Consider the following 27351-nt stretch of genomic DNA (forward strand, 5'->3'; position numbering starts at 1 on the left):
CAGGTTGTAGTTTGCCAAGTAGGCAGGACTGCTGAACAGTTTGAATTAGCATGGAAAATAAAACTAGCAAATTACTTGCCTGTTTTAAAAATTTCTTATTGATGCTCATCACCACTATCTTTAAGAGGCTTTCCAATTAAAAGGGAAGAAGAGATCTATAAATGTGTAGAAAATCTCTACAGAATTGATGATAGCCATAAAGTCAGTTTCTGAATTAGATGTTTGAATGTTTGAAATATAAAACATATTTTTCATAGAAACATTCATTGGTATTATAATCAGTATTTCCCTAGTGGCCTTATTGGTTTTTCAAGGGAAAAAGAAATTTCTTAAAGCTGTCATTGTGGGGTTTAATTGTAGCTACAAATGAGAGCTAATGATATGTAATTTATTGACTAATGTCTTTTGCCTTTAGTGTTTTCATGTTAGTTCACAAAAACATATTAACCCATAATCCACTTCAAGTATAAAAATACTTATTACCATTATTAAAAGTTCATGACATCCCAGAAATGTATATTTCTTCATTCCAGTTAGAAAGCTGGCTTAACACCAGTCCTCACCCAATACATAGCTGATGTCTTGGGGAGCCTTTTCCTTGACATTCATTTAGTAAGTCTATGTTAAATGCTTATTATAGGTTCGGCCCTGTTCTGGACACCAGATTGCAGAGCTGAAGGAGACAGCCCAGCCTTAGGACTCACAGTTTATTTAGGGAAAATGAACAGATGAATAAACTAATAGTTACTTTAAGTATCGTGATAAAGGTATGCACAGTGATTAAGTTTGGAGAACGTCTTCACTAGATTCTAAGCAATATCCCCTTTCAAAAAGTCCAAGTGGGAGACTTTCCTGCTGAACCAGTGACTAAGACTCCATGCTCCCAATGTTGGGGACCCGAGTTTGATCCCTGATCAGGGAACTAGATCCCACATGCTAAGAGTTCTCATGCCACAACTAAAGATCCCACATGCTGCAACTAAGACCTGGAGCAGCCAAATAAATTAAAAAAAAAATTTTTTTTAAGTCCAAGTAGAAACCCAGTTTTGAAGAATTCTTTAGGCAAAAGTTGTACACGTTACTCTGATTATTGTCTTCTTTCATAACTCCTACATTTATTTTGTGAAGGAACTCTTCTTCCAGTATTATTTGAAAATTATTTCACACCAATGAATAAAACCATTGGCTTAGAAGTAGCAAAGTGAGCACAGGTTATTATGGTTGGTTTTTTTTTTTGCCATAGAATAATAATTAGAATTTGGTCTAAGCCAGTAGAGTGTAAGTAAGCAGTTGCCATCTGGAGTCCTGAGTAAAATCTAAGCTGGAAGGCCTTTGGTCTAGTCTTTAATAATTAAAGTATCCATGTCTCATTCCCTTGGCCAGAAGCCAAAAATATTCCTCTCGTGTTGGAATGGGTTTTATTATCCTTTCCTGGTACTTAACATGTTTTAGATAGAATTCTAAGCTATGATTTTTTTCATTTCTCCCTTTTTTACTGGTATGATATGGGATAATAGATTTAAGTATTTCTGCAACTATGAAAAGAAGGTGTATGAACCCTGATGGGAGTATTTCTTGCTATTTTTATCTTCTTTTAGTCAGACCTCAGCAGCTTTATTTTGTAGCTCTTCCTGGTTGATAGGATAGCTGTTTCTTCTTTCTCCTGCTATTTAGAATATATCTAAACAGTGACATCTAAAACTTTGAAGTATATGTGTGTGCTTCTAGAATGTGAAGAGGGTGAAGATGGAGGAGTAAGCTATCACTTCTTACATGCTCATTCTTGAGATATGAGGATGCGATCAGGGTAGGTAGAACATGAAACGATTACCCATGAAGTCAGCCCTTTGAGAACTGTGTTGAGTAGTATTTCACAAAGTATAGATTCCCTTCATATTCTCATTGTAATATTCACAACAGCTTTTTTAGATAGGTATCATTGCTTGCTGTGTTTTTAGGAAATTGAGGTTAAAGTTGCTTGCCTAAGGTCACGTGGTCAGAATTGTGAACCCTAGTCCTCAGACTCCAGATCCTGGACTCTGTTCCCTAGGTTCTTCTCCTTGTATCAAAGTCCAAGAGTTATCAAAAAATAACCAAGTATGTTGGCTTATTAATATCCCCCTTAAAAAACTTTTAGACATATAATTTGGCTACCTCTTCCAATGGATTTTCATCTGAATAAGGTATATGACCAAACTCATTTCATAAGTAATGTAAAAATAGAGGTCATTTATTTTTCTCATTTTTTAAAAATAGACTTCCAACTTTGAAGTCCTTTATTCACATCACATCTGATAAATCACAGAAGTTTTCTGTTGTCAAAGAACTGCAAGATAATCTATCTTTTGGTCATTTTAACTAAGTTAAAGTGAATATACTGTATAGTATTCTTTGGCATTTCTCTTTAAATAGTCACATTATGATTTCAAATAATTTACTGAAATTTCTGTCATTATTTTCCAGGTTAACATTAGCAGAATACCATGAACAAGAAGAAATCTTCAAACTCAGATTAGGTCATCTTAAAAAGGTAAGTATAATGAGAAAATGTGTCTGAAGAAATACAACTTTTAGTTTACATTTGGTGTTGAAGTTGTTTGGTCATTTGGGCAAATAGTAGCTTCACATACCTGTGGAAATCATTAATAGTTACTTTGGGTCACACCTGTATTCTAATGGTGGAGTTTGTGTCTTTCAACTTGCAAGTCAGCTCCAAGCTCCCAGTGAGAGTGCCTTTTCTACCAATGATATACTGATACTTCATTCTGTATACCTCATAGGGCCCCACAAGTGATTATCTTTTTAGTAAAAAATAAACTAAGAGCAGATGGTTCTGAAATTGAAGTTATTGTGATGTTCTAAATCACATAGCAGCTCTTATCTCTTACCTAAACTGGCTAAGAAAAAAAGGTGGTGCACCAACCGTATTGTAACACAAAGGCACCCACATAGAATTTGTTGTTGACAGTGTTCACAGAGGTATCTTTGATGTAGATCACTCGTCTCTTAAATTCAGCAGTGTGTGCTTTTTGATGGGTGCTGCTTATCAGGAAGTTGATCAATAAGTATTTAATAGATTGCTCTTAAGGTGTGCTTGTCGTCTCTCCCTGCCCTTCTCAGATCTTGTTAAATCAGTGGAATTTAAAAGCACTAAGTAGAATCGCAGTTATAGAACAGAACCAGTTAGAGAACCTGATTTTTAAAACCTGATTTAAAAACCTGATTTAAAAACCTGATTTGTGTTTTTTAAAAAAAGAAAAAAAGATTGCATGCCTGTATGTATACATACAAAACTTTTCTGGAAATTTACACAAGGAACTTAACAGTGATTGTATCTGGGTAGTAGCCATGGAGAGGGTGGAAGCTTTTCACTTTTCCTGCTGTTCTTCTCTGTATGGTTTGAGTTTTATTTATTATTTTGCTGTGGGATCATATTTAAGATTAAAATTCCAGTTCTTAAAAAAAATCTTTGTCAATGGAAAACATCTCAGCTTTTCATAAGAGGGATGTCTGCTTTTGTTTTTGAAATGAGAGTCTAAAAAGGTAAAGTTTCCTGTGTTCTAAGCTGTTTCTTTCCTTTTCACTTTAGGAGGAAGCAGAGATCCAGGCAGAGCTGGAAAGGCTAGAAAGGGTTAGAAATCTACATATCAGGGAACTAAAAAGGATACATAATGAAGATAATTCACAGTAAGCAACTTGGGGGTATGTTGGGTTGGAGATTGCTGAATACTTTCTGACATGAATTGTCCAGAATGATGTTTTTGCTTATTGTAAATTTGGTAGACCATTCCATGGTGTATTTAACTCTGTTGTAGGTGTAATACTACGTTTAATGAACAAAATTATGATTTGCATTGGTTTAAATCCATATAAATATATTAGATTTATATATTAAGTATATATGTATACATACAGCATTTTTACACACATAGAGGTCATTAAAGCAATGTAACTTTGCAGTCGCAAATGGTTTAGGTACCTGTGTACTTAGATTTACCCTCGTAGCCTTACTGAAGGGGGAAGCATTAGGGTGACAGTGGGGTGGTGTGGAAAGACTATTGGGTTGAAAATGACACTTAGCTTCTGAATGACCTTTATACGTCTTTAAAGTGTTGAGATTTTTAAGACTCAAGTTCAGTACATTAATTGGAGATAAATGCTCGTCTTTGTAAGTCATTTAAGGAATTAAAACTGTGAAAAGTAGATTGTAAGTGGCAAGTGGCTTCTAACGATAATCCTTTTATTCCCCCCACATTTTTCTAATTCTGAAACATGGAAGTTTTGGCATAGCTACAGCGTGTATATTTTTGTTTGGCCAGAGTGAGCCATGGACTTTGCTTTCTATAAGTGGCAGCAACATTACTGCCATTACTGTGCACTTTCTGTGTCAGGCAGAGTGCTGAGTGCCCTGCGTTCTGTCATTTAATTGTCACAGTAGTCCTTTGCAATAGGTCATCTTCAATACATAGATCTGGAAAGTGGCTTAGAGGAACTAAGTTAACTTGTCTAGGGACTAGTGTGACCAAACAAAGAGTTGAGATGTGGCTCTGACTCCACAGCGAAACCCCATGCAGTGATGTCACCTCTCCCCACAGGTGTGCCCCTGCCTCAAAATCAAAATAAAGTACTTTCAGGATTATTAGTAGGGCTGATAAGGAACTAGGTAGAAACACGTAAAAGTTATTTTTGCCAGAATCTCTCATTTCTTCATCTTATTGCTAGAAAAGCATACAAGATGGAATCCTGTGGGGAAAGCAGTTACATCATGAAGACGTAAAGAGAGGAAATGAATGCACACAGAACATGTGACTCACTTTACAATGAGATCCGCTTTTAAGGCCACATAAACTATCTTGGGATTTTCTTGTATGTTTTTGAATGGAGGGGATGTGTGGTTCTTGAGTGGTTTGCAGGACCCCGGTAGCAGTTTGGAAATCCCTGGTCCAGTGTACAGCCCTGCACCCCCCTCCTTTCTGGCACGGCAGAAAGAGAGGGAAGTCAACAAGGGTCACTAGTCTAAGTGTGGCTGCGCTGCAGCTGGCACCTGGGTCTCACAACTCCACAGCTGATGTTGTTCATCATAGTTACACCTTCTCTTTGAACCATAGAGTTCTTCCTGTGCTCAGAATTAGCTATATTGCGATGATTGCCAAACTGTTGACAGCATCTGTAATTGTATGTATGACACGTCAGACAGTCTGGAAGTTTCACAAGCAGGGAAAATTGTGTAGTCCTTGACCTCAGAATGTTGTTGTTTTATATTCTGTTTCCACAGATTTAAAGATCATCCAACGCTAAATGACAGATATTTGTTGTTACATCTTTTGGGTAGAGGAGGTTTCAGTGAAGTTTACAAGGTAAGTATGAGGAACTGGGTATAGGGACTGAGAGTTAAATTATTGGTTATTACAAACTTAGAAAACATTTAAAATAGTGATAGAATTGTGACTGATATCTACTGGCCAAAATTCCAAACTGTTAAGAACCGGTGTATCAAAATGATCCCTTGGAGAAGGAGATGGCAACCCACTCCAGTATTCCTGCCTGGGAAATCCCACGGACAGGTGGGCTGTGGTCCACGCGGTTGCTAAAGAGTCGGACACAACTTAAGAGTCTAAACAACAATCTTTGGGAGAACTGCTTCTAGTAAACTTGTGACTAAGCAGGAGTCAGTATTTTACCCTGTTTATTAAATTTGAAGAGTAATTACAGATTTTAAAAAAAAACACAGAAAATAGCACCATTTCTGGGTAATGGAATAGTGGTGATTTTTACTCTAGTTTTGTACTTTCTGCCTCATCTGTACTTGTCAGAGATGAGTGCTACTTTATTGTAATAAGATTTATATATATATATAAAATGTTTAAAATAGATGTACTAAAAAATTAATTCTTTGAAAACCTGGTTCTTGCTTTTAAAGTGTTGGCATCTTCCACGTCAGAATGTTTAGTAACACTGGTTTTGCTGAAGGATTGTCTGGCTTAGAGTGCTTCAGTTGGCCCAGCAAAGTGCAGGCTACTGTGCCCTCCAATTGATTTTCCGGAGAAATTCTGCCTGTTTTAAATACACCTGTAGATATATAACATGCTCACCAACCACAACCTCCTTAAATTTCTGTTTCTGGCACCTGGCATTTAAATGCCCAATTAGTTTATTAATTTGTCTTTACTGTATGACCCTAGTAATTCCCTCTTTTTTAAGTTGTAGCCTATACTGTTAATGATTTATGTTATGCCCATATGAATTTTTATATAGAAAATCTTTTGAGTAAAATACTTCTTATTTCAGATAAAAACATTAGTTTTTCTTTTTTTCTCTTTTTTAATGTTAATTTTTTATTGTGGTGATATATACATGATACCTACCATTTTAACCATTTTTAAGTATACAATTCAGTGGCATTACGTATACAGTGTCGTGAAAGTATCATCACTTCCCATTTCCAGAATTATGATAATATTTCTAGTATACTGCTGGGTTCAATTTTCTAGTATTTTGCTCGTATTTTTAATCAATGTCATAAGTGGTATTGGCTTACAGTGTTTTTTTATGTGCAGGTAGCATTGTCTATCTTTGATGTCATAGTTATTCCAGAAGGAGTTGTGAAATTTCTTTTTTCCCATATTCTGGAATGCTTTGCATTACATGTTGGCTGTGTGGAAGTTGTTAGTGCTAAACCGTAAAATCAGCTGGGTAGTTGTCATTTTAGAGGAAAATAGCCTTTTCAGTTTCTTTTAAATATTGACCTATTCAGACTTTCTTCCCTTTCTTAAGTCAGTTTTGATAATTCATTTTTCCTGGAAAATCATCCTATTTCATCGTGATTTCCATACTTTATAAGTTATTTCTCTTATGAAATATTTATTTTTGTATCTCTTGACTAATAGGCCAGAGGTTAGTTAGTGTTTCTTTTTTCCTCTGGAGATTAACTTTTTATTTTTGTTGATCAGATCTACTACTTGATTTGTTTTGTTTTCATTGACTTTTGCTTTCAAATCTTCCTTCTGTTTAGTTTTCATTCTTGAGTCATATACCTAATTTATTATTTATTTGGGGTAATTTTAAAAATTGTGATAAAAAACACATAGCATAAAAATTAGTAACTTAACCCTTTTTAAGTGTTCAGTTGTTGCTGTTCAGTCACACAGTCATGTCCAGCTCTTTGTGACCCCATGGATTGCAGCACGCCAGGCTTCCTTTTCCTTCACTGTCTCTGGGAGTTTGCTCAAACTCATGTCCATTGAGTTGATGATGCCATCCAACCATCTCATCCTTTGTTGTCCTCTTCTCCTGCCTTTGGTCTTTTCCAGCATCAGGGTCTTTTCCAATGAGTCAGCTCTTTGCATCAGGTGGCCAACGTATTAGAGCTTCAGCATCAGTCCATCCAGTGAATATTCAGGGTTGATTTCCTTTAGGATTGACTAGTTTGGATTCCTTGCTGTCCATGGGGCTCTCGAGAGTCTTCTCAGTTCAGTAGTGTTATATATATTCATGTTGTTCTGAAACAGATCTTCAGAACTTTTTCCTCTTGCAGAACAGGAGCTCTACTCACTAATCAGCAGCTGTCCTTTTTCTCTCTCCAGCTGCCGGTAACCACAATTCTACTTTATATTTTTATTTATTTGATTTTTTTTTGGTAGCTCATGTGAGGAATCACAGTGTTTGTCTTTTTGTGACTGGTTTATTTCATTTACCATAATGTTCTCAAAGTTTATCCATGCTTCAGCATGTGACAAGATTTTCTTCTTTTTAAACTTGGATAACCCTGAGATTGTATATATATATACTTCATTTTCTTTATTCATTCATCATCTGTCAGTTAACATTTGCATTGCTTCCTCCGCTTATCTATTGTGAATAGTGCTGCTTTGAGAACGCATGTGCAAATATCTCTTTGCGATCTTGCTTTCAGTTCTTCTGACTGTATACCCAGAAGTGGGGCTATTTCTTTTTTTAAAATCATCAAAATTGGTTCTTGGTGCTTCACTTGTTAGTGATTTCTTTATATTTTTTTCCTATTCTTCAAACATTTTAACACTTCTGAAGTCTGAATGCTTCTTACAACAATGTGTACATTAATGTATTCTTTTGCTGTCTTCCATGTAGCCCTTCTTTTTTTTTTTTTTCATATAGCCCTTCTTAGATCACTGGTGAATCACAGTGTCTTGAACTCAGAAATAGGTTTTGATAATAGGAAAAAATGACACTTGTAGTTCATTGGTGCTCTTACAAATTAGGTGATGTTTAATCTGGCTTTTAATGGCTTGAAATGGTTCCCTCCTATAAAGCCATGATGGAGACATGCATACAGGTGGACTTCAGACTCTGTAAGAAAAACAGAGTTCAGAAGTTTCCATTTCTGTGAAATAAGATACTCTGTTTGAATTGAATGGTTTTTGTATTTTAAAAATACTAGTTTAAATTTGGTATATATTAGAAGTTTCTTTTATAAGCAGGCCTCTTTTGTATCCTGTGCTTTGCTAGAGGCAGCTTGTCTTTCAAAAGATCTGTAGAGCAGTAATCACCACTCTCCATGGACTGTATAGCCTCTGCCTGTTGTCTTTATCTATTCATATGTTTGTGGAAACTGGCAGGTAGGTGGTAATAACATTGGAACTGAAGCAGTAAGCTTTTAATTTGAACTTTAAAGCCAGATTCATTCTAAAAAAGCTCCTCAAAAAATTGTATTGGGGAAATCTGTTGTAAAATGCTTCTTACTTTTTCAAATTGTGATGTACACCAGGCATCCTTGGAAATCTGTTACCTTTTTTTACCCCATAATCTAGCACCGCTGAGCTGATCTGGAGCTCGGGCCAACAGTGGTGGCCTTTGAGGAAAGCATGTCCCCTTTTTTGGATGCTGCTGGATAAGTGACTAGCTTCTGACATTGTTGAGGTCCAAAATTACTTTTTATTTATCCAGTATGTAGAGGTGCAACTAAACAAACTTAGCAAAGAGGTGTGTCCTGTTTCTTAAGGAAGCAGATAATCTGTGTCCCTAGCATTTCAAAAGTGGCAGGGTCTCTGAACCTAAAACTGCTCTAAAAATAAAGCCTATTAAAAATATTTACAAAAAGGAAAAGAAAAAAAGTGGCAGGACTTACTGCTGAAGAATGTCAAGTCCCAGAACCAGCTGAGGGATAAGAGCCAAGAGGTGAAAAAGGTCCCAAATAGGGTAGATGATATCCAGAAAGTTGTTTAGAAGTGACTGTTAAGTCATAGACTCAGAAGTTTATGGCATATGTTAGGTTTTCTTTTCTAAACCCCTTGGTGCCAGTGCATCTGGAGACTTCTCGATTGTCTCATCACGTTTTAAGAAAGATGATTACAACTCTGAAGGAAGTGTGCTGTCCACTGCCCTTGTTATTTAATAATGCATTTTGGACTTTTGAGAATGTTGGTTTGTTAAATAGAAGCTTCTGGTCAGTTGCCTGTAATTCTTGTTAGCATTATCCACAATATAATTTATTCCTTTTCTTTATAGGCATTTGATCTAACAGAACAAAGATACGTAGCTGTGAAAATTCACCAGTTAAATAAAAACTGGAGAGATGAGAAAAAGGAGAATTACCACAAGTAAGTGATACTAGAGTATCTGATTTTTCAAAATTTAGTATTAATAGCTGTAGTTTGAGCACTGTGTTAAGAGCTTTACATGCATTGCTGTTGTTTCATTTAATCCTCATAACTGTCCTTGGAGAGTAAATAAATCTTCCATCTTACTGATAAGGAAATTGATACATAGAAATTGAGTAACAGCTAAGAAATGGTTGAGCCTGTATTTAAATCCAGACTTCCCTTAATCCAGGCCCATGTATTTAACCCTCCCCTTCCATTGTGCCTCTGAAAGTAGCTATAATAAACAAGTAAAGCCTCATAAATTATTGTTGCTTGCCTGTAGAAAATGTGAGAGCATTCTGTGGTGGTCTGGGGACCCTAGGGAGCATGGGGTGGGGCTTCTGCTGCTGCTTCAGTCATCTCATCATGGAGGAGACCGTGCGGCACCTGCTGCCCCTCAGTGTGGTCCTCAGTGCTGGACCCTCCTCCCCGTCACGGGCCTTGCGTCTGAGAGTTCTCGTCCTCAGTGTCCCACTTGCTGTGCTTGCCCCTTTCTAGATGCCATTGTGGCAGCCCTCATCTGTACTGGGGGTGGAGGATGGGAGGGTGACTCATTAGAATGAACAGTTCTTACGTGTGCAGGTATGAATGTTTTTCTTCCACTAACGTCAGCCCTTGCCTGTCTCTGCCCTGAGCTTCAGAACATTGAAGTTACAGCTCACTTGCTTTGGAGGCCACTCAGACTTTTCTGTTAGAATCTCCCCTGGCCGTTAATATTGTTTCGTTTTTGTAGGAACAAGTACTATGTTAGACATGTCCTACCCCTGAAAGGAGAGACAGCCCCTTTTGATATAAAGCAGTCTACCTCCATTCTAATAAAAGCACTTTTGTTTTCTCTTATAAATAGTACTCTGGAGGGAAAAAGGCAAAAGAGTGGACTTTGTTTTAGGTGGCTTCTAAATCTCAGTGGGAAAATAAAACATTTCTACATCATTAACCCATTCTTGAGGCTTGGAGCAAGGCGACTCCTGCCTTATGGCTACTGTTCATCAGGGACCCAGGAATTCTTGCTGCTCTGTGCAGGTTGGCAGAGGTGCTCAGCGCTAGAAGAGAGAAGGGTCCTGTGGCATTAGGAGAGAAAGCGCTTAGCAGAGATGGGAAAAAGGATGCTATGTGCTCTGTGCATGGCACTCTGCCTGTGTCCGTGTGTGACAGGCGGCTGCAGTCCAGATGCTTCTGAGGAGCAGTTACATTGTTACAAGTACATTCCAGGCACTCGACAGGCAGGGACAAATGGCATGCGGCCGCAATTGCCAGGGAGCACTTAAGAGAAGACACCCACATGTTCTGACCAGTTAGGAAAATGGTGAGAAATGTCCTCATCATATTGAGACTCAAAGAGTCACCTTAGGGTATAGGAACAGTACCTGCATCTCTTTCACAGTGTTCTTCGGCTATCCTCGGAGCCTGTTCTGCAGCTTGTGTGCGCTGCCAACTCTAAACCAGCTGACTCTACAAGGGATGGACCTTGGTGAACCTTGAGGAGATAGTTCCTCTGCAGAGATTTATACAGACTTTGCCTCGTCTCCATGTCCAGCTTTCAGGCTGAGTTTAAAGAGAACTCAGGGGTCGAAGACTGTGGTGATTGCCCATGGGGGTTGTGCTCACTGTAGCCTTTTGAAGCAGTGAGGAATGGACACCAGGACCTCCTTGACACACTTGGCAAGCTGTTTAAGTCCTGGTGGGTGTGGATGGGGTCTCCTTTCCCATTTGTGCCTGATGGAGTCGCAGAGCAGGTGAAGGGGGTGGTCTTGTGTCTGAGTTCTTAGAGGTTCAGCTCAAGCTCCCAGTGCTGCCTTCCTATTCTTTGCCTCCTCATCAAGGCAGGAATCATGACTCCTGAGCACCTTTTGTGGAGCCATCTGAGCAGGAGCCATTTCCCAGTTGATAGACACACTGGTGGAGGGGTGGGTGGTGCAAAATTTCTGTGACCTCCATTCATCCTTGTGGGAAAATTCTTACAGCACTTCCACCTTTCTTGGAAAGGTTTTGCTTGCTAAGTGACAATAAATCATACAGAGGAATTTTAGGCTATAAGTAATAGTGAATTAGCAATATGGCATTAACCCCCTTGAACTGAGAGATTAAGGAGACATATCAGGCACTGAACAGATTTTAGAGAGTACTTCAAAAATTCAGTGTGAAACTGAAAAGGAGTACATTTCAGTGTTGTGGTCACATTATAAAATATGAAAATACTACTGTTACCTGCATATAGTAAGATCTTCTGCTTGCTTTTTCCTTCATGGGGATGACTTCCAGCCCCATCTGGAATCAGAACATGTATTTGGGTGAAAAAGAAAGAAAAATTCAAAGAAAATAAAAGGCTGTTGTATTGTTTTATTTAGAGTTCTATTTTGCACCCCCTTTCCTCTCCTTTCTCTGCAAGTAATAGAAGTAAACTGATTGTTTTGCTTTTGCGTTATTAAGCATTAATAGGCATTACTTGATTTCTTTAACCTCCCAAAATAGATATTAAGAAATTTATGGTAGGAAAAATTTCATATAAAGCTATCCACAGAAGTAACTGTATCTGTACTCTTGTATGATACTCTTTTCTAATTTTCTAGGATATAATTACTGAAAGTCTAAATATATGTCTACTTAGAGTAGAAGACTAAATGGATCAGTTTCTTATTTGTTTCCTTATTTATAGTGCATTAGTCCCTTCGATGTTTAGTTGAAATTTGAACATATGAAGGATGTAAGAATATAAGGAGAACCTCTGCCTTGCCTGGTGAACTGTAGCAAATGGCTTTAGAGCCCGACGTGATGTTGAGGGGGGTCCTTTCATGACACACAGTTTCCTTAGTTGGCAAGGGCTTGTGACAGTTTCTTTAATTTATAATTTTTTCTTCCTTTATTTTCCTCAGTTTTTTAATACCTCCATGGAGAAATTGGTCTCTACTCTGAAATGCACAAAATCAAAAAGTTAAAAGGGCAGAGAACGATAGCTTTCTAGTGTGTGAGAATAAGAAATGACTTAACAGTAATCTGTTTAGACCATAGATTTCTAAACTTGTTTTTTTAGAAATAGTACCACCTTTATTTTACCAAATGAAATGAGGTATTACGTGATTTTTTTTTTTTTTTTCGTCCATGCTATGAGGCATGTGGGATCTTAGTTCCCCATCAGGAATCAAACCTGCTTACCCTGCACTGGAAGCGTGGTGCTGCTCCAACTCAGTGTTGACAAGTTTTTCTTTTCAGAAAGACGTAAAGATACTGATGAGGACTTCCCTGGTGGTCCAGTGGTTAAGGATCTGCCTGCCAATACAGGGGACGTGGGTTTGATCCCTGGTCCCGGAAGATTCCACATGCCGCAGGGCAGCTGATAAGCCTGTGCATCAAAACTACTAAACCCACATTCTAGAGTCCATGCTCTGCAACAAGAGAACCCACCACAACTAGAGAGTAGCCCCTACTCACCACAGCTAGAGAAAGCCTGTGCACAGCAACAAAGACTCAGTGCAGCCAAAGATTCTTTAAAAATTAAAAGAAAAATGCTGATGAAATGAAGCATTAGAAGAAGCAAAACTGCCCAAAATGGCCTCTTGAAAAATAAACCTAATCAAACAGCGTTTTCTTTGGGGAAGAACATTTAATCACTTTGAGATTGCTATTCTTCCCTTCCCTCTTCCCCTAGTTGTTCCTCAATTTTCTTCGATTGAGTACTTTCTATGTATTTTTGACATGCTGAAATACATTTCAGAAAACATCTTTTGACTCCTATGACAAAATGCCCCAAACTAAATGGTGCTAGGTTACTTAAAATATAATATCCTAAAATATATATATAATAATATCCTGTTACTCTTTTTAAGTAAGAACTAAATTTTATTCTTTAAAATTCAGTATATGAATACGTCAGATTCCATAGTACATTTTTCTTCCTTATCTTACTAAAGAAAAAAGACATATGTATGAAAAAACATCTCTTAATCTAAGAAAACTAAGATTCCCATAGTTTCAAACTTTTTATCAAATTAGCATTTTCTTAGAAAGTAATGCTTTACATTCTTTTTAAATTTTTTTAAAATTCTTTTTTGTAAAGAGTAGGATTGAAAAACAAGTCCAATGCATTTGTAATTGCCTTATCTTACCAGCAGTCCTTTTACTCAGTGAGTTTACATGCCAAAATTGATCCCTGTAATGGAACCCCAGGGTATAAACATTTGTAGGTAGAAAGTATCCGCTTCAGAGAAAAGAAAAAAAGTGCTGTCTTAATCATTTTTAAACCTCTGCTGTTTGGGTATCAATATAAAAGAGGTAAGGTTATCACAGAATGAACTTGCAAAGGATAAAAGTTAGTGCCTACTGTTTTCCGAACAGCTTGGCAGAGGCCTGTGGAGAAAACAGAGTGAAGGAAGGCTAGAGGACTTGATGGCCTTGAATGGAGCGGCTGTGTGGGAGCAGTGGGGCAGTGGGTGAATCAGGAGGGTCCTGGAAGAGCCCCGAAGGACAGGGCGAAATGCAAAATGTTAAATGCTTCCCTGTAAACAGAATACAGATATTTCCCTTTTGTTCACAGGCATGCATGTAGGGAATACCGGATTCACAAAGAACTGGATCATCCCAGAATAGTTAAGCTGTATGATTACTTTTCACTGGACACTGACTCGTAAGTACTATGCCATTTCTAGCTTAGCAGAGAATATGATTTTCTTGCAGTGTGTTGATGACTCAGGGAATGGAATTTAAATCTGGGTCCGGAAAATACTGCCTGAGGGGGCTAAATGTATTTACGGGCAAATGATTGTATTTGAATTCAGATTGGGGCCAGCAAGACATGCATTTCTTGGCCACAGGATGGGTGCACTTGTGTGCTAGTCAGTGCTTAACAACCAGCTTGGAGGGGAAGGCATAGGGCTGATGGGTACTGTTTGCCAGTTTCTATGAAATAAGACTCTGAACATGTCCAGTTTTTTTGAAAAGGGGGGGCAGCTTTATTGAGATAGGTTTATATACCATATGGTTCACTCATTTAAAAGCACACAGTATTCATAGGTACGTTGCGGCCATGACCGTAGTCAGTTTTAGAACATTTTTTCCACCTCAGAAAGAAATCCTGTACCTTGTTCTGTAATCCCCCTTTTCCTCCACTCCACTGCTGCTGTAAGCAACCGCCTGTCTGCTTTTTGTGTCTATAGATCAGCTATTCTGGGACTTTCATAGGATGGATCATGTAGTGTGTGAACTTTTGTGGCTGGCCTCTTTCCCTTAGCATGGTATTCTTTTAAGGTTCTTCTTGTGTCATTTATCAGTACTTCATTCTGTTTCATGACTAAATATATTCTACTGTATGCAAATACTACCTTTTGTTTATCCATTTATCCTACCAGTGGCTTAAAAACTAGCTCACAAGATTTCTGAAATTTAACTCTCAGCTCTCAGAAACTGGTACAAATTGGTGCTGGCATACCACAGACAAGCAACAGTCAAGTGAGGCTTGATGAACACTGATGGGCCTTTTGAAGTTCTAGCAGTATGATTTCATCATAGAATTAGAATGAAATGTGGCAGAGTCTAATGCTACATCTGAAAATATAGGTTGGTTCAGAGGCCTATAGGGATTTCAGTCCAGCCTTCTCACTTTGTAGGTGGAGAGTTGAGGACCAGAGAAGCTACATGACTTGTCTGAAATCTTTAATAATCGTAGGCATTGTTGTATTTCATTACTTGGTATAGGTAAGCTCTCGATCTCTTGGTTTATCCAGGAGTTTAGAAATAGTTCAGCATTTGTAAACATCTTCTCTGTTGGAGGCTGAATTGAATCAGGAAAGCATGCTTAGGCCTGGCCCGCAGGGGTTTCCTTCCCCCTCCCAGATGGCGGCTGTCTCAGAGCTTGATGTGTGAGAGCCCATCCACATTTAGAAATGGCCCCAAAGGGAGACCATAATTCCCTTTGGAAACATCCACTCAGGGATTTCTCCTTTCCAGTCAAGTGCAGTCAGCACAGTGCTGTGCGTGGTGTGGAGTGGGTTTCAGGAAAACAGCGAGTTAAAAAGCAGGTCTCCACAGGGTAGCTTTATTGTTTTGCTTTCAACAAGTTCCTTGAATACTAGGAAGGACACACATACCCCCCAAATATAAGCGCAAAAATCATTTCAAAAATAAATACAATGACTTGGATTATCTGCTGTTTTGAATTGTATACACACTTTTAACTAATATGAGAAATTGAGCTGATTTTGCACTACTCTTGAGCTGTTTACTTTGTTCTTCCTGTTGTGTGTATGGTGAATTTTTCCCCAAAATAAGTCAAATCTTTGTTTTAGAAAGTTGTCTGAGAGTTGAGTATTAAAAATGAGATTTTATTTTCAGCTTGCATTGGGTCCAAAATAAATTCACTAAGCCTGAGAGTCTATGCCTCAGATTTCAGCATATCAGATCAGAGAAATTGATACATTCTAGGCCTATTTTCTCAAATAGAATGCTAGCATGTTGGGACGTGCTATGTTTTGTAAGAAGCATGAGCTGTTGGTCAGTTTGGGGGTCCCTTGGGACTGTGTGTGTCCACATTTTGTTGCTTTGCTTCCTGAAGGTCTTCAGTGGCCCATAGGCCCTGAATGTGAGTCCTGCGTCAGTTTGGTCTTAGATGAGTTGGCCCTTGTAGGCTGTGTTCACCAGGCTCCTTTGTCAGTTGTTCAATGGGATTAATTCAATGGGGAGACAGAAGTGGTGGTGGGTGGAGACTCCTCCCCCCATGGTTCCAGGTTCCCTGGTGACCCTGGTTCTGATTGCACCATCTCCACCCTCTGGCATTAGGGTGCTAATGACTTCCTGCTCTAGATGATTTCTAGCGTGCTCACTGGCCACTTTGTCTTCTCAGCTCTTCCATCATCTGTGTGATTAGTTCTCTGAATTAAAGCCTCTCTGTTTTAAATACTCCAGTAATTTTTATTTGCCAGCAAGACCCTGAGTGATTTCACCACATTGTTACAGCTTCAGTTCAGTTCAGTCACTCAGTCTTGTCCGACTCTTTGCGACCCCGAGAATCACAGCACGCCAGGCCTCCCTGTCCATCACCAACTTCCCGAGTTCACTCAAACCCAGGTCCATCGAGTCGGTGATGCCATCCAGCCATCTCATCCTCTGTCGTCCCCTTCTCCTCCTGCCCCCAATCCCTCCCAGCATCAGAATCTTTTCCAATGAGTCAACTCTTCTCATGAGGTGGCCAAAGTATTGGAGTTTCAGCATCAGTCCTTCCAATGAACACCCAGGACCAATCTCCTTTAGGATGGACTGGTTGGATCTCCTTGCAGTCCAAGGGACTCTCAAGAGTCTTCTCCAACACCACAGTTCAAAAGCATCAATTCTTTGGCACTCACATCCATACATGACCACTGGAAAAACCATAGCCTTGACTAGATGGACCTTTGTTGGCAAAGTAATATCTCTGCTTTTAAAATAGTTTAAAAGGTATTCATCTCTCAGGAAGCCTAGCTTCAGTTTATGACTGCCTTGGAAGACAGACACATGACCCTTCATACCGTGAATGCTGCACAGCTTTAGATCTGTGTGACATACTGGTATAAGTGAAAGAAAGAACTCATACTATATAATGATACATTTGTTAGAACTACAGATGCTGTCCTTTAAAAAGCTCTTTTATACCTTGTGTATTTAACAAAGAAAAATCATAGTATATGCAGTCTGCTAGGAGCAGTAGTATGCAGTCAGCCATGGGGACCTGGGCAAACCCTAGATTCTTTCTTACTGTCAGCACCCGGGGTCATATAAAATGTTTCCAGTGAGGACTGTGTATTTGATCCTAACATACTTGTTTAGAAAGGGAGCATCCTGTGGATAGTAGAGTAAGTGTCCAGCTTAAACACATGACAGTTCCTGCCCGTATTCCTGAAGTCTGATGCAAGAAGCCGTGTGCCCTGGGTGAACTTTAGCAGAGCAGGTTCCAATGTGAAGGGTGCAGACACTCTTTACTAAGAGTTGGCGGTTTACTTCCTGTAAACTGCTAATACTGAATAGAGAGTAAAAGAGTATTTTAAAGAGCAAAGAAGAAGGAAGTGAGAAGCCATCTACCTTAGCGGTCCCCAGCCTTTTTGGCACCAGGGACCAATCGTGTATGTGGAAGACAATTTTTCCACAGATGGGGCAGGGGGTGGGGGGTGACTTTGGGATGATTCAAGCTCATTACATTTATTATGCACTTTATTTCTATTATTATCACAGCAGCTCCACCTCAGATCATCAGCATTAGATCCCAGAGGTTGGGGACCTCTGAATTACCCGATGGTTTCACTGGGGCTTGTTTAGTTAGACTTAATCTGCTTGCTTTTATCCCACAATCAAGTGTTGGTTTATTTGTCTTTAGGTTTTGTACAGTACTAGAATACTGTGAGGGAAATGATCTGGACTTCTACCTGAAACAGCACAAATTAATGTCGGAGAAAGAAGCCCGATCCATTATCATGCAGATTGTGAATGCTTTAAAGTACTTAAATGAAATAAAACCTCCTATCATACACTATGACCTCAAACCAGGTATGTCTAATTTTTAGGAGACAGTATTGGTGGTATTTCTTTGGTCTTATAAGTAACTTTCAATTTTATAAAGTTATGGGATTTGGTGGGGGCCAGAAAGGCCTAATAAAATCGGACTCTAAATTGCTGGGTAGGTGTGGGAATAAGAGTCCTAGCTGCACAGCACGGGGTTTAGGAGGTTGGGTCGTATTCAGTGCTCTGGAGAAACAATGCCCTTGTCTTTAGAGCCAGGGCAGTTCATGATGTCAGTCCGATTAAGAAAGAACTGCTCTGGCAAGCTTGGTTTTGTTTTTCCCCATTACTCACACCGCACAGCAATCCTTCTACCCCAAGTCTCTTTGATAAGCACCCTCACATTAGCAAATGATTCTCCAAGTATGCCCCCCATTTCATTAAATTCTGAGCAGAGTTTTCCATCTTTTTGTATGGTTACTATCTAACTTTGATAGTTGTTGGCAGGGGAGAGAGCAGTTTGACTTCTGTCTGTTGTCTTCCTCAACTGTTGCTTAGAAGTCTGCCTGTGTGCTCTTCAGACAGCTCTATCCAGCTGAGCTTAGGTGTTGGGAAGAGTCCCCTTTACCTCCTGGTGGGGACAGTTAACTTTGCCATCCTCTTCTGATAGCTACATATTAAATCTCACTATTTTTTAATGACTAAAGTGAAAGTTGCTCAGTCATGTCTGACTCTTTGCGACCCCATGGACCATACAGTCCATGGAATTCTTCAGGAGTGGGTAGCCTTTCCCTTCTCCAGGGCATCTTCCCAACTCAGGAATCGAACGCAGGTCTCCCTTATTGCAGGCAGATTCTTTACCAGCTAAGTCACAAGGGAAGCCCCTTTAATGACTAAGTAAATGACTAAAAAATTCATTACAAGGAAGTGATTTTTTAAAAGATGGCTGCTGTGTGATTGGGTTTTCTGTTACTGAATCCATTACATTTTCCTGGCCCAGGAGCTGTAGGTGGCACTGTGGTACTAACTTAGATTCCCGTGTATGTTTTCTTTGATTCCACACCACCCTTCCCAAACTACTGTTCCAAACAGGGTGGCTTAGAGATCCGTCCTGAAAGTTCAGATGAAAGTTTCCCACTATTTTTGACCAACCATACAAATGATATTTTACTTGGGCTAGTTAATTATTTTTTTCCACTGCTCATAGTGCTGGTTTTGGCACATTAAGCAGGTGATTCTTGGAAAAGAGAAATTTGCAGCCAGATACTTACGACTCTCCTCTAGCATCCAGAGTCCAGAATGTTTTATTGCAGAGATTTAAATGTTTGCTCTTATGTGTAAGAGTTGGAGTCCAGTTGTCCTCTTCTTGTCTGTTATTACTACCTTGGCTTTTCCTAGTAAGTCTCTTTTTTATTCATGAAGATTTTTATCTTTTTAGGTAATATTCTTTTAGTAAATGGTACAGCATGTGGAGAGATAAAAATCACAGATTTTGGTCTTTCCAAGATAATGGATGATGATAGCTACAATTCAGTGGATGGTATGGAGCTAACGTCACAAGGCGCTGGTACTTACTGGTAGGTGTCTGAAAGATGGAGGTGTGGCTATGCTGTGCTGGAGTGTTGGTGATTGTTCATTAGACTATATTCTGTCTGCTTAGGCAGAAATACTGTATATCATAGTAGACTTTCCTCTCCAAATATTTGCTGTCTTGTCAGCAGTTTGACTCTTTGTATTTACATGAATTTGTCTTAATTTTTCTTCTTATTCTTAAAAACCATTGAGAGAGGGATTATGCGTGACCAGGCATTTTGAGTTGTGTTTGCTCCGTAGGTCAGGCCCTACCGTGTACATAGAGAATGAGGTTACTCGTGTGTATGTAAAGAATGGCCCTCACTTCCTTTCAGAATTTCAAATGCAGGTCTCTCTCTTCCTGAGTTGATGGGTTGAGGAAGTTTTTTCTAAAGTTGCCTGAAGATGGTGGACTGAAGAACCCAAGAGTTTTAAAGATTAGGATGTAAAATAAGCACAGCATCCCTTGAGATCTAAACAGGAAAAAGTGAGCATGATTTGCCAAGAATTGTATCCATTTCTGGCAGCCATGCTCCAAGAGGTGTGGGCCGCATTTCTTCCCATCTGCTGTCACTCGCCCACCCCCAGCCGCTCTGCCCAGCTGGCTCTGCCTGCCTGTTGTGTGCCCTGTCTTACTCCGTCTCCTACTCCTTTTGACAGTAAGCACCATGAAAGATACCTGCGGCTCACGCATTTGACTTTGTGATTGTAAAGGTGTTAGCAGAGCTTCCTTTTCATTTCTGAGGTGGTAACACAAAGCCACACATTGGAATGTTTGATTCTGAATATGGAGAAGCCTCCTGTAGCATTAAAGGAGGGGAAATGCATGCAGTTAAATCCCAAGGTCAGTTGGCCAGATCACTGATGTTTGAGACTAGACGACCCTGGCCCTTAGCCAGTCAGTGACTGGGAATGAGGGTGTTGATGGGAAGCAGACAGAGAAGAGGGGAACATCAGCCCTGTTGTCACCCCCACCATACTGAAGAGTCGATCATGCCCTGCTAAAAGCCCCGTGTACACACAATCCCAACTCTCCTTTGTTCCTTAGTGTTTGCGGAGATGGTACCTATAGTGAGAATCAGTCCCTAAATTAAAACTTTGAGATTCTAGGTTTAAAATAGAAGCTACACTTACAGTGTTTATTCACTTGGTGGTTTTTGTGGGTTCCTGTCAGTAAATGATACAAAAATATCTGCTGTTGGAAATTCTGGAAGCAGGTCTATACCTCTGTTTTATAAATTCACTAGAACTTGGATTTGAACTTTTTCATTTGATAGCTTGTTCTTTTTTAAAGGTGAAGATTTTTCACATTTAAATTAGCTATCTCATTGCTGCCTGTTGCTGTATTTGCTAAGCTATAAAAGTCAGTAGTTTGGCATTTACATAAAAGTATGTAATGTTTGGGATTTGCTTCAAAGGAATCTGGGGGAGATTAAGAGGGGTGTACATGAACAAAGATTTGCCATGTTGACAGTTACTGAAGCTGGATGATGTTTACTTGGGGGTTCATTTTATGATGTTTTTCTACTTTATATTTGAAGACTTTTTTTTTTTCATGGTAAGAGTAAGGTAGAAAGGAAGCTACTGAGAAAATTAAATTGTTTGAGTTTCTGTGAAGGTTTAAAAAGTAAAAATTCTCCATATTGGTGTTTCTAATCACCGTCCTCACTGTCATCCTCATATTATGTCCCAGAAAGATACAGACAGAATGTGAGGACATAACAAATTTTAAGTGAGCATTTGCAGCGTTTGGTTGTTCCAGAATTCTTCTGCATGGAATACTGCTTTTAAATAAGTAACCCATAGACTAGGCTTTGAGAATCATTTAGACTAGGCTTTGAGAGGATTTTATCATGATGGCATATGCAGTTATGTTTGTTTTTTAAACACGATTTAGTGCAATATCTTAGAACCCTCTTCTATTCTCCCTCCCAAAGTCCTTGATAGGGACTTAGAATGCTTATTATATGGGTGAAGAACTAATCTGTTTCTTCATTTATAGATGGGGAAACTGAGACCTAGAAGGTGATATGCTAAACTTAAACTATTAAGAGACAATGTCTCCTGTATTCTCATTATTTGACCAGATTATTACTTTGCATTTGGATAAGTCCAGCAATCTCCATTTTTCCTCACCACAAACAAGAACTTACTTCCTCCCCACCATTACCACAAAAAAGTTATAAGTACATTAAAAGATCATTTTAGAATCAAGGTTTTGTTATTTATCCAAGCTCATTTAAATTATGTATATTAAAGGATTAAGAGCCATGAAAACCTGGGATTCAGGGAGATTTTAGTGGCATTTGGATGAGCTGTTCTTTTTATAGATTCTTTCATCTATATTTTTATTTCTTTCCCTTTCTCTCCCCATGCTCCCCTTGTGAGTTTTCTGTCTATATTTTCATTTTTCAGTGTATGTTTTGGCTAGACACTTTCATTGTGAAATAATAATCTAAGTCAATGGTCTTAATAATTTTAAAACGACTATTAAAAGAAGTAGCGTAAAACTAAACTTCTTAAAAAAAGCCCATCATCTGAACATTTTCTGCCTCTCAACTCTTATGATCCCCTTTCAGCTATACATTTAGGTTTTTTCATCAGAAGCACAGCAGGGTTTAAAATAGTTTTTCACAAAACTGATTTTGCCAGCATGAAATCTGCAGAGGTCGATCTGTTATCTTTAGAATTCTGCCTTCCAGCTGTGCCAATGCTAAGACTCCAGGCAGTGAGGAGAGGCGTATTATTTGGTTTCCTAAATGCTAAGAGGCACTTACCTTCCACACCATACAATTTGGTGTGGTTGGCTGTCCAGCTAGTCTTTTTAGAGGTCAGGAGTGGGTGGGGAGGGAAGGAATTCAGATGAGGATTGAGTTGGGCCAACAGCTAGTAGTTTATTTGGCTTTTAGGCACTATTTGTTAGTCTTCCATAAGCCCCTGATCATCCTTAAAGTAGGAAATATAAACTGTCCCTTCATAATTTGAACTTTAATGCCACCATTGATTATAATTGTAATCAGTCTAGATTTCCAGAAGAGGCTACCTTAAGAAGACACTTAATAGCCACTCTCCTCAGAGATTTATACTGGATCCTGAATTCATTTGGATTTTTACGAGTTATTTATTTTACAGACTGTTTCTTCTTCTGTCAGCGTGAAAGGAAATAACACCACTTGTATTTTAATTTTGTTGCTACAGCTATCATAAAAGGAAATGCACTTCTGTGTTTCCCTCCTCTTTTTAAACACTTGCTGAATGACATTTTACACTAGGCACAGGCCTGGAAAAGAATGCTTGGGTGGGTAAAGTAGGAACTAGGGAGAATATTTACCTCTCTCAGTAAATAAGAAATAGGACATGACCACCTCCTTAACTTAGAGTGTCTTTATCAGCTGGATCTAAGTTGGCTTTCAGATGTTAAGATTCATATATTTTTATTTTCATCAAAGTCCTTAGTTTGCCTTTTTGTACATGTCTTAGATTTATACAGTTGTTTTTCTAAGAATTTTTATTTCCCTTTTGTCCAGGTATTTACCACCAGAGTGTTTTGTGGTTGGGAAAGAGCCACCAAAGATCTCAAATAAAGTTGACGTCTGGTCAGTGGGTGTGATCTTCTACCAGTGTCTTTATGGAAGGAAGGTAATGAAGACGGCTGGGTGTGGTGGCTTCTGTCTTGGCGGTGCATGTACACAGTGGCACTGTGTAGAGTATTCCCTTGGAATTAGTCATTGGGTTATGCAGAATGGAATCCTGAAAGTTGTGGTTTGGAGAAAATACAGACTTAATTATAGAAGCTTTATGCATATAAGCAGAAATTTTCAGTTCCAGGGCATCTAATGAATTCTGCTGGGCTGTTGAAGACATCCTTTTCTTGCTGTTTACAGTTAGATCTAGAGAGCCCATATGCCGCGAGTAGAGAGTCCCAATGCAGCCAAATAATTAAATACTTTACACACACACACACGCACAACCTTCCCAAGATCTACTCTTAAGGGTCGCGAGAACTGAAACTTGAAATACCTGCAAGGCTTCTTATTCCCAGCCACCCCATGAGCATAAAGTATGCTTTGTATTTCTATACTGGGGAACTGGTGCCAGAAAGTACTTATTTTCTGTTACTTCTTTTTTATTATTTATTTATTTATTTATTTTTCTTCATTTTACTTTACAATACTGTATTGGTTTTGCCATACATTAACATGAATCCACCACGGGTGTACATGAGTTCCCAATCCTGAACCCCCCTCCCACCTCCCTCCCGTACCATCTCTCTGGGTCATCCCAGTGTACCAGCCCCAAGCATCCTGTATCCTGCATCTTTCTGTTACTTCTCATAAAGGTAATATATTATCTGAATAAGTGAAGAGCTAGGTAGTAAACTACACATAAGGGATTTTCACATTTATGTTTTCCTTGTGAGCATAATATCTTGTATATCCTGGGATCCAGTTGTATATTTATATTCCTATTTCTGCTACCAGTGCATTTGTATGTTTCAATGTTCCCCATTGGGCTGTGGGTATAAACCATTTGGGAGTTCTGCAACTCACTTAGATTCCTAATACTTTGATTACAATCCCCAGACCAAACTCTTAATTCAGATTTCAGCTTAGTCTTTAACTTCGCTTTGGTCTTTGTTTCTTTATTGTACCAATCAAACATTCAGAAACTGTTTAGAACTAATGGGGTTAATTATTATTTATACTCTGATGTTGTAGAAGTGCTGCTGATAATGGTGGCAGAGGTTATCTAACAAGAACTGTGATCTCAGTAGAAACACTATAAAGATGACACTAGGTGTGAACTTCTTTCTTAGGAGTTTATTAGAAAACAGCAAAAAAAAAAAAAAACAAAAAAACCCAGCAATTTGTGGCACAGATGAAGCCACTCACTGAGTAGCCCCAGCTCTGACCCACCCCCACCAACTATGTCCTGATCCCTCTCCTCTTTGACTTCCTTCCCATCTTTTTATCTGCGTCTTGGGTCCGTCCATGGCACACATACATATTACTTACCACTTTGGGCAAAAGAGTTTGCTGGTTCCTGTTCTGAATCTTCCTTATCTTTGCTGTAAGCAAAGCTTAGCAGAGGCACTGTGCTATAGCAAATGCTGCTTCTGGTCCCAGCTCTACATTAACCTAGATGTTGGAACTTGAGCAAATTACTTCAAAAGCAAGTTACTTCAAATCCACGTCTTTCCATCCTTTATCTATGAAATGAGAGAATTAGAGGAGATCATCTCTAAAGTTCCTTCTAGCAATTCTTGTGGAAATATATGTTTACCTTTCCCTTCTCTTTGTTTTTGAATTGTGTTCTCTTTAATTTTAACCAGAGGCCTACCTTTGTTTGTTTTTTTATTTTATAGCCTTTTGGCCATAATCAGTCCCAGCAAGACATTCTACAGGAAAATACGATCCTCAAAGCTACTGAAGTACAGTTCCCGCCAAAGCCAGTAGTAACACCTGAAGCAAAGGTAGGTTCTGACCCACTGCCCAGCAGAAACGTCTACTTTGCTTTCTCTATTATTTCTCTGGGTAATTTCTCCAACCTCTGTCTTCTTCTCGCCGTCTCTTCCCACAACAAATATTTATTAGGTGCCTAGTATTAGACAGCTTCCCAGGTGGCACAGTGGTAAAGAATCTGCCTGCCACTGCAGAGGAAGAGGGAGACGTGTGTTCAGTCCCTGAGTGGGGAAGATTCCCTGGAGTAGGAAATGGTAGCCCCTTCCAGTATTCTTGCCTGGAAAATTCCATGGACAGAGGAGCCTGGCGGGCCACAGTCCATGGGGTCGCAAAGAGCTGGACACGACTGAGCAACTAACCACAAGTGGAAGTGCTAGACACTGTTCTGGGTAGTGGAAAGAGCTGTGACGGTAAAGCAGCGAACTACATAGGCGAGGTTTATAAACAGAAAATAAAAGATAATTGTAGAAACTGGGGCTGTGTAGCTCTTCATACCCAGCACAAAGGAAACGTCCATGTTGGTAGTAAATTAGGAATCCAAATCAAACCCCACTCACAGTAAGCTTGTATGTTTGCAGAACTCTTGGGGGAGACAAGTCCTGGTCAGATTTTCCTTCACTTAGATGTGTGCCTGATCATTTGCTTAACAACTTTTCAAGGAAGAATAAGATACACCGAGAAAGCACTTGCCAGCGTGTGACACACGGCAGTGTTAGTGTCATCTCATCACCTTTCATGTGGTGATATTTGGTAACTACAGTTTTCACTTCCTCAGGAAGTTTACATGAGACCAGATGCAGAACTATGAAGTTAGGCTGTGCCCATGCATACCAGCCAAGGCAGAGAGAGATTTTTCTTTTGGTCTTTGTGCTCTGGGGACAGAGATCTGTAGAGGTCATGCCGCATTCCCCCTCGGGACTGGCTCAGGCACCTGTGCTGGAGAAGGAGTCAGTGGCCACAGAGCAGCGCTGCACCTGGCACATCTTTTCTGGGTCCACCTAGTGGTTTCCAGGCAAGGCCCTAAGCCCCTTCTCTTTAGGAGACTTTTGCTCTGGGCCCTGGCAGCTGCTACAGAACCTCCTGGGTTCCCTCCTGGCGTGCCAAGATTATCTGCTTCAGACTTCTTCAAGAAACTTTCTTTTCAGGCGTTTATTCGACGATGCTTGGCCTACCGAAAGGAGGACCGCATCGACGTCCAGCAGCTGGCCTGTGACCCCTACTTGCTTCCTCACATCCGAAAGTCGGTCTCCACGAGTAGCCCTGCTGGAGCTGCTATCGCGTCAACCTCGGGGGCGTCCAATAACAGTTCTTCGAATTGAGACTCACTCCCAGCCACAGACTGTTCGACACACACAGAGTGGACAAATGGCGTTCAGCAGCGGGTTTGGAACATAGCGAATCCAAATGGATCTCATGAAACCTGTACCAGGTGCTTTTATTTTCTTGCTTTTTTCCCATCCATAGAGCATGACAGCATCGATTCTCATTGAGGAGAAACCTCGGGCAGCTCTGGCCAGGCCTCGTAGGAAAAGGCCCCGCCCAAGGTTCCGGCGTCAACGGCCACTGCGTGTGGCTGCTCTGAGTGAGGAAAAAATTAAAAAGAAAAACTGGTTCCATGTACTGTGAACTTGAAAACATGCAGACTCAGGGGGGTCCCTGATGCAGTGCTTCAGATGAAGAATGTGGACTTGAAAATACAGACTGGGCTAGTCCAGTGTCTATATTTAAACTTGTTCTTTTCTTTTAATAAAGTTTAGGTAACATCTCCTGAAAAGCTTGTAGCACAAAGGCTCGGCTGGGGATGGTGTTTGACTTCGGAGGAAAAAAGTTGCTATTGCCCGTTAAAGGCACTAGAGTTAGTGTTTTATCCCTAAATAATTTCAATTTTTAAAAACATGCAGCTTCCTTCCCCCCTTTTTTATTTTTGAAAGAATACATTTGGTCATAAAGTGAAACCCGTATTAGCAAGTACGTGGCAATGTTCATTCCAATCAGATGCAGCTTTCTCCTCCGTCTGGTCTCCTGTTTGCAATTGCTTCCCTCATCTCAGTAGGGAAAAAATTGAGTGGGAGTACTGAGATGTGTGGGGTTTTGCCATTGGACAAAGAATGAGGTTAGAACTCTGCAGCTTGGAGTCTCTCTAGGTTTTCAACTATTTCTTCACAATTTGAACACTTGACGGTTGTCCCTTTTAATTTATTTGAAGTGCTATTTTTTTAAATAAAGGTTCATCTGTCCATGCA

General features: G+C 39.6%; 1 protein-coding gene across 5 annotated transcripts in view; it reads left to right on the forward strand.

The window, feature by feature from the left end:
* The window catches only part of TLK2 (tousled like kinase 2), a 125282-nt gene extending 97931 nt beyond the window's left edge, over window positions 1-27351 (forward strand). For all 5 annotated transcript variants that reach the window (XM_069541686.1, XM_069541689.1, XM_069541687.1 and 2 more), the window contains 10 exons: window positions 2464-2530; window positions 3590-3687; window positions 5276-5357; window positions 9484-9575; window positions 14149-14238; window positions 17953-18122; window positions 19513-19651; window positions 23174-23285; window positions 25012-25119; window positions 26254-27351. In XM_069541686.1, the coding sequence (XP_069397787.1) occupies window positions 2464-2530; window positions 3590-3687; window positions 5276-5357; window positions 9484-9575; window positions 14149-14238; window positions 17953-18122; window positions 19513-19651; window positions 23174-23285; window positions 25012-25119; window positions 26254-26427 (1132 nt within the window). In that variant the 3' untranslated portion in view covers window positions 26428-27351. The remainder of the gene's footprint in view (window positions 1-2463; window positions 2531-3589; window positions 3688-5275; window positions 5358-9483; window positions 9576-14148; window positions 14239-17952; window positions 18123-19512; window positions 19652-23173; window positions 23286-25011; window positions 25120-26253) is intronic.

This window comes from Ovis canadensis, chromosome 11 (genome assembly GCF_042477335.2).
Source record: "Ovis canadensis isolate MfBH-ARS-UI-01 breed Bighorn chromosome 11, ARS-UI_OviCan_v2, whole genome shotgun sequence".
Classification (NCBI taxonomy): Eukaryota; Metazoa; Chordata; class Mammalia; order Artiodactyla; family Bovidae; genus Ovis; species Ovis canadensis.